The sequence below is a fragment of the Macrobrachium rosenbergii genome, chromosome 19 (genome assembly GCF_040412425.1).
Source record: "Macrobrachium rosenbergii isolate ZJJX-2024 chromosome 19, ASM4041242v1, whole genome shotgun sequence".
Taxonomy (NCBI): Eukaryota; Metazoa; Arthropoda; class Malacostraca; order Decapoda; family Palaemonidae; genus Macrobrachium; species Macrobrachium rosenbergii.
Genome location: NC_089759.1, coordinates 31148303 through 31156656, shown reverse-complemented (window position 1 = coordinate 31156656; position 8354 = coordinate 31148303). Strand labels below are relative to the sequence as shown.

The window sequence follows — 8354 nt, the reverse complement described above, 5'->3', positions numbered from 1 at the left end:
TTTTATTTTACGTGCTAAGTTAACCAACTGGTTACCTAGCAACGGGACCTACAGCTATTATGGAATCCGAACCACATTATGACGAGAAATGAATTTCTATCACCAGAAATCAATTCCTTCAATTCTTCACCGGCCGGTCGGAGAGTCGAACGCTGGGCCACAAGCGTGCTAGCCGAGAGCTCTACCCACCCCTCCAATGACACTTTCGATTTGGATTCAAGTCATATGTTAACCAAGAAGCCTTACCATCAAGTACTGCGTGGCCATTGACCCTTTCTCAAGCCTCCAGGGAATCTTGGACTGTGCAACCAGGTCTTCTAAGGAATCTATAGGAATGGTTACCCTCGGAAGGGTCAACATTGCAGTCAGAATTCCGCTGTATGAGGACATGAAGATGAATGAAGCTATGAGCCAAGTCGCCATAACGATGCGTCCTGCATTCTTCTCTGGAATCCAGTGGGAACCTAAGGGTGGACATAGAACAATCTGGAATTACAAAGCTATTAAAATAATCCCCTATTTAATACTGATAAAGAAAGTCCTATTTTTTTTATTTCCCCTTACCCACAATTTATTCAACAAAAGTATAACACAGACATTTTGGCATTCTGATATCTAGACTTCATATTTTGAAAGTATATGATGTGAAAGCATGTACAGTGAAAGCGTATGGTTTGAAAGTATATAATGTGAAAGAATATAATGTGAAATGTTCTGTAGATATAACACAAACATTTTAGCATTCTGATGTATATAGACTTCATATTTTGAAAGAATGTAATGTGAAAGCACACGATGTGAAAGTATATAATGTGAAAGTATATGATGTGAAAGCATGTGATGTGAAAGTATATAATGTGAAAGTATAGTGTAGAAGCATATGATTGGAATGTATATAATGTGAAAGGTACACAGTGTGAAAGCATATGATGTTAAAGTACATAATGTGAAAGTATAGTGTGAAAGCACATGATGTGAAAGTATATAATGTGAAAGCTGTGTATAAATATAACACAAACATATTAGTATTCTGATATATAAACTTTATTTTTTAAAAATATATGATGCAAATGCATATGCTGTGAAAGTATATAATGTGAACAGCTCGTTGTAAATATAATTCGAACATTTTAGCATTCTGATAAATAAAATTTTATATTTTAAAAGTATATAATGTGAAAGTATATAATCTGAAAGCATATAATGTGAACGTACATAAGGGAAAAAGCTGTGTAAAAAGAACACAAACATTTCAGCATTCTGAGACATAACCTTTATATTTTGAAAGTATATAATGTGAAAGCATAAGATGTGAAAGTATATAATGTGAAAGTATATGAGTATATCATGTGAAAGTAAACGATATAACAAGCTGTGTAAAATACCGCCTCGTGAACAGTGTAAAGCGAAGCTTCAATTTTTCCATTTTGATAAAAAAAAAATAAATCCATTGCTATAGAGTCACTAAAAGCAAGAACACCATGGACTCACTTGTATGTTGCTAGGCAGCATAATGAGAGGACACATGTATTATGCAAAATAAAAGTTTGGAAATAGGAGGGACTTTCGTCAGACCTTCAGTAAATTTCTCTCTTGCTCAAAATGCTTCCTAACATCTCAGTATTTCATGCCCAGTATTGTTAAGTAAAGTCCTTTTCCATATTAAAAAGCAGGATAAATATTCTATTTTTAAGGGTCACATTTTCATTCAGTGCAGCTAATAGGTTTGAATTTGCATTAGAAGAGATTTTCCAAACTCGCTCATTACCAAAGCTCTCTATGAAGCAGTAAGCAGTGAGGGCTGTTGTCTTGACCAGTGAGTCAGCAGACTAAGTGCTGATTAGTTTGGGGTACCTGCTCTTTGCAATTTATGATTGATTTATGAGATTTAGTCTGTCGAACCAAGCACTGAGGTACTGTCTGCCATTCAGTGCCTAAAACAGTGACAAGAGGGAGTAGGAATGGTTGGAATGTAAGATGGAAACATTCAGAAAATAGAAGGGATTTCGTGCAAAGATCTAAACGTGGAACTGGGACGAAAAAACCCTTAGGTTCGATAAGAACTTTTTATCTTACATTGTGCACATTTTGGTTATTGCAATAATGTCATTTGCCTTGGAACTGGGAGGAAAAAAACCTTACGTTCGATAAGAACTGTTTATCTTACATTGTTCACATTTTGGTTATTGCAATAATGTCATTTGACGTGATGTCAGATGAGCCATAATTGTGCATAAATTTTCTCATTTCTTTTATATTAATGCTTGAACTCCAGACATGGTTAGCAATATCATTTACACTTCCTTCAGTTGATAGGGGTTAAAATAGTTCAACTCTTTCTTTTCCTTAATTTTTTCATTACTCGTGCATTGAAAAATAATAGATTTCGTTCATTTCTAAAATGCTTAATCAAACGGGACATGTGTGCTTTTCGTGCACTGGGAATAAATGAGTGCATGAGCCTTAGGATGAAAAAAAAAAAAAAATACAATCTAGTGCTTTTTTCCTTTTTACATAATTTATCTAATTTCCTCATTACTGCTTCACTCGTTATCTCCTCTTTCGTTGGCTCATTCATAAAAAGTTATTCGTGTAATAATTTGTACTCACCGTTAATCACCACTCACCATTAATAACGCATTACTCGCAGGGGATTCTAGTATCTTAGCATAATACATGGAAGAAAATACCATTAAATAACAATTATAATATATGTATGCGAAAATTCAAATTAAAAAAAATAAGTCCCATTGTACTAAGTTCATACCCTTTTGGGTCATCATTTCTCTCAGCTAATGCATTCATATGTTCATAATGTATTATGATAGTACTAAAACAATTTTTATCCCATAGGAACCTATCTGTTAGTGTATTTCTGATAAAATAGCGTAATAACGCTTTGGGAAATTCATTAAAATACACAGTAGCACCATTAAGCTCTGCCTCTCTTAATCTCATCCAGCTTTTATGACCATGGTTCAAAATTTGATTATTTTACATCAGATCAAGATCTTGAATAGTTACTCATTGTAGTGACGACAGTATCATTCCTTCACTTTTAATGGTATAGAAGTTACAGTGATTTAAATTTTCGAAACTTTACCAATTTAATGGCAACTTTTATATTTTTTGTTGAGATTTTCCAAATTAAAAAATGCCGCTACAAGTATTTACAATCCAGTTAGAAGGTTGAGACCTCGGGGAATTTATGAAATCACTTACTTTCTTGAGCGAAAGTTGAGAAGACCCATTGAGTTGAACGAGGGACAGCGTTTCGTTTTGAGTGCTCAAATATCTCAGCTTCGTTCAGAACGACAAAAATCATCGCAGCCCCAATCATGACGGAACTCAGTAAAAGCATGAGCCAAACCTGTAGACGAGAAAGCAAAGTAACGGTTAGGATTGAATACTGAATTTACCGAAGCTCTTTGTTGGCCGAGTCGCTTGAAGACTCTCAATGGGCGGTTCAGTTCCCGATGATGAAGAGTCAGAGGAATTTATTTCTGGTGATAGAAATTCATTTCTCTCATAATGTGGTTCGGATTCCAAAGCTGTTCCCGTTGCTAAGTAACCAATTGGTTCTTAGCCACGTAAAATAAGTCTAATCCTTCGGGCCAGCCCTGGAGAGCTGTTAATCAGCTTAGTGGTCTGGTAAAACTACGGTATACTTACTTTTACTGAATTTACCTCAGATAGCTGTTCAGAGAAATTTCAGTCACCTGCATTCTTAGAAGATACTGCTATCCTGTAACTAGGAAGAATAATCCCCTTCGCCTACTGGTAGCCATGAATGCCTGGTGTCTTCTGAATGATCTAATATTCTAGTTCAGTCTTAAATGTCTCGGATAACAGTCCGAGTTTGTTCTGAAATTTGTCCTGGAACTTTACCAAAAGTTATTTTTGGAAGGCAGTTTTGACTTTACCGATTCAGAAACGTGTTTCGCTGTTTCATATGGATTCCTCATTCCAAACGGCCTGTCTTACATGTGACTGAATATTCATGGGTACACGATAGTTTAAAGAGAGTGTCCCTTTGCTGGTGCTAAATTATCATTAGGTGGAGATATCACTGAACTGATTGCACTAAACGTGTAAGCTGAATACTGCATTAACTCTACCGTTAAATTACTGGAGAACTTTCAAGATCCCGAGAGAAAGTCAACTTATTGCCCTAGTGGATGTACCGTTGGGCTAATTTCTTGACTATGCATATAAAACAATTCTTATGTACTCAAGGTATATAGATATATCTACGTGAGAATGAAGAATGTTAATGAACGTCAGTGAACACAAAAGTGATTTACTGGAGTCTCCACACAAAACTCTATTTATGGAGATTCCACTGAAGGCTCTCGCCTCTTCTCGGATGTCATAGTTTGGGCAATGAGCAAGTTACTTTAGACAGCCATCTGTGTGAAAGCTTCCAGTTATGCTGGAACTGAGGGAGAGAATACCGTAATATCACCTAAACTCCATTTCGTCATCACACATCGTTCTCCCTGGAAGGAAACGAAAAACTCTTTTGGCGAAAAATGGCTCACCAAGTTTTCTTCTACAATGGATATAGCAGTAGTGAAGTAAAATATGTATTCGGAAGAATCCTCAATAGCTACCACATTTATAAGAGCAGACAGTTACCACTAACACATAAAGAAGTAAGAATGGCATTTAGAATCTTATGGTCTGGATTTACGAGTTTTCTTTTTATTTTTTCCAGGTCGTAAGTCAAAAAGCTTGAAAGAGGCTGGCTATATACTCGTATACTACTGATCTGTTATCCATTAAACCGTATTGACTGTAATCTTGCTAATGAAATTAATAACTTCTGAACGTGCGCTACATTTATGACGAGTGCAAAACCACAATGAAAACGTCCAGTACTTTAGGGATCTTGCGTACGTAAATGACAGAAGGAACTCTTCCTAACCAAATGAGTGAATCTAAGTGCTTCCATAATAAAATGTAAGCAAAAAAGAAATATAAATTATCTCCAAACGAAGGGCTACGCACTAGGGTATTTTTACATCCATTTTCGCCTGAATTTTTCTCTTCGTCAAGATATGGAAATTCCTCGCTATTATAGTCTGTATTTCTCTATGGATTCCAGATGGAATATCTAGGCAGCGTTTTGTAGCAATCACTGTGTCTGTGTCTGGATTTCTGTATGTCTGCTTACGGCGTCAGCGTTTTTTTTTTAAATTCTATCTACCTATTTTCTTTTTGGAAGCAATGCTAGAATGATCTTCCAGGTAGTGTTCCTGATTTTGATGCAGACAACTTGAACTGGGCTGTGCAAAATTACTTTAAGCAGCCACATACCTTCTTCCTATCTCTTGCTTCTACTTTTGTTTATGAATGTAGAAGTAAATCTCGATGTTGACTTCTCTATTAATTCAGGAGTTTCCCAAATGAAGAGTCTATTCCATGGAAGCTCCCTTTTTTAAGTATCTAGTCTTGTAGGCCTGTATTATATATGATTGTTTGCACATAATAATAATAATAATAATAATAATAATAATAATAATAATAATAATAATAATAATAATAATAATAATAATAATAATAATAATGTTGTATATCAGGCTCACAATAATATTCAATGGTATTCTTGTTGATTTTATAAAAAAAAAATACCATTGAAATATTATTGTGGACTTGATATTCGGCATATCTCGTTCTCGATCTAGAGGAGAAAGACCTACTACTACTACTACTACTACTACTACTACTACTACTACTACTACTACTACTACTACTACTACTACTAATAATAATAATAATAATAATAATAATAATAATAATAATAATAATAATAATAATAATTAAAAAATACTCATAGTAGCATGAGTCTTAAAATGGAGAAGCAAATATATGTACATATACATAACTGTGGATTTGCTTCTCCAATAATAATAATAATAATAATAATAATAATAATAATAATAATAATAATAATAATAATAATAACGAGGAAAAATGGTATTATACAAGTGTTAGTTTTTACTGCCGTTACCTCAAAAGCGAAAGGTTTCAGAAATCCAGAGAGATCGTTAGTCAGCCCTGGTCTCACGGTGAGAATGGCCTTGTTATCGTTGTGAACTGGAAGGACAAAGTTGCACACAGTTTCTCTCTGAGGAGTGATGGTGAAAGGTCCCAGAGCAAATTCAACCTCCTGTTGATGGGATTTCGGTATTAATGTCGGAAATTTTCCTAAAAAAAAATTTGAAAGTCAAAAAAGTTTAACTAAAGATTTCAAGGTGTATGGTATGAAAAATGCCATTAAGGAAAAACAAGCAATGATTTAGAGTAAATCAAGATTTCATGTTAACGTTTACAAGTTATGTTTGTAAGTAATGCAGGAAAATGGATCATTTTGCAACTTAAACATAGGTTTACGTAATCTGTTTAAAGTTCCTTTAGTTTAAAGGTAATAGGGAAATCAGTAAATGTGATGAAAGCAAAATAATGATTAACAGTAAAGCTAAACTTATTTTTAAAGAATACGTAAATAACTGCTGCCAAAAATAGTGCATTTAAGAGGAGTTTTGCTAAGACATCAAAATAACGAATAAGATCAAATTAATGGTGAAATACTTCACTTAAAGTCCTATTACTGTCTTGTTGCTAGTGTACATATCTATATTTACCAATAATTGTATGGTTCCCAGTTTGATGACTGTTTAAGTTATGAATGAACTGTATGCATCTATTTAAACGAGAAATTTTTTTATTTGTTTAGAATTTTTCTTCCAAATAACTTCAGCAAATATTGCACTTCCGACCTCGTACGATGGTAGTTAAAACAGCAGTAGGAAAAAAAAAAAAAAAAATTCGATCTAGGAATTCGATCTCTTACCTGTCTCTCCAGCATCCCAATCATTCCTGACCAATTCCCGTTCTCAGTAACTGCTCCCCACAAGCCATCTGGAGGTCGTTTGACTTCATAGCTGTTGTAGAAAGGACCTGATAAGCGAGTATTCCATGAAATAATAAGTTTCAAGGGGATTTGTAAATTTACCTCATTAACAAAAGCAAAGGTCTTAGCTTTCTTTATCTTTCCATTATCAGCTATCACAGGGTCACTACAGTCTTTTTTTAAAGGCTTTGGGTCTTGGATTAAATTATCAATATTAATATTTGCTAGGTAACTTATTTGTTTCAACAATATTTTGAGTACTGCTAATTGGAAATGAATGTTGATGACATAGTTAGTTATAGTTTATTTGTTTAACCCAGTTCTTTTTCCATATAATTCCTACACAATGAATCACTCATTGTTCTGTGTTCTCAATCAAATATCTTCCCTTACATTGCGAACCCACCTACTTTACTTCTGCTCAACTTGAGAGGACCAAACACTGTCCCTATCAACAATGTCAATACGATTGATTCAATATCCGTCAGGTCAATAATTAACCCTCAAACACCAAACTACACTATCAATATTTTGGAGAATTTCCGTATACTGATTAATGACACTCAGAGTAGGGTGGCTAAAACTGCCGCAAAGGGTCCCTGGAATCAAAACGACAGAAATCTCTCAGTAATTAAGCATGTTAAGCATCTATACTTATACTCAATCACCTTACATTGTTACTATAACTTTTTAGATTATCTTAGAAGAGGTTGTCGTCCATCTATCCCACATTAATTAGTTCCTATCCCTAGCTTTCTTTCTTTTTCTAAACCACCAGTCATTTCGCTCCAATTATTTGAGAAATTAAACTCACAAAATATTTTATACCATATTTCTTATCACTTCAAGAATCATCTCACTAGCCTAGCTTTCTGTTCGATAACAAAATTAGCATTTTATGTTAAGATGCATATCTTATCGAAAGAAGTAATTTGCGTGTTGCCTACAGAAACGCTTACTCGAAGTGCAGTGAAGTCGCAAATATCTCCAGCATATTCCCCATGGGGCCAGAGACGTAAAGTCTCCCATCTTCTCTCTCTTGAACCAGAGTCCACGGGATCCACTGAGGAAGAAGGGGGGAAATTTATCCACTCGTCTGTGGAAGTTTGTTAAGGAAGTTCATAGCCCTTAAACTTGTTCCATAAGATTTGTAAATACTGATAATGGTGACTTGAATTATTTCATATTTCATTTCCACATGTACACATTTTCCACTTGGAAGATGCTACCCTTCGGATTCCATGATAGAATTTTCACGTGATCGCTAAGCGTGTCCAAGTCTGCCTTGGCTTTAAACCACTAATGCCAAATAACTACCGAGCATGTGATTCGCTGATTATGTCAATAGAGGCATTGCATATATATATTTATAGATAGATCGATAGATATATATATATATAGATATATATATATATATATATATATATAATATATATGC

The 8354-nt window shown here is 34.4% G+C and overlaps 1 protein-coding gene across 1 annotated transcript in view; it reads right to left on the bottom strand.

Moving 5' to 3' along the window:
* The window catches only part of LOC136848526 (probable glutamate receptor), a 16568-nt gene extending 8649 nt beyond the window's left edge, over positions 1-7919 (bottom strand). Inside the window, exons 1-5 of the mRNA XM_067120797.1 lie at positions 7876-7919; positions 6857-6947; positions 6014-6172; positions 3223-3370; positions 247-464 (exon numbers count right to left, since the gene is read on the bottom strand). Coding sequence (XP_066976898.1) covers positions 247-464; positions 3223-3370; positions 6014-6172; positions 6857-6947; positions 7876-7919 — 660 coding nt within the window. The remainder of the gene's footprint in view (positions 1-246; positions 465-3222; positions 3371-6013; positions 6173-6856; positions 6948-7875) is intronic.
* Between the last annotated feature and the right edge of the window lie 435 nt (positions 7920-8354).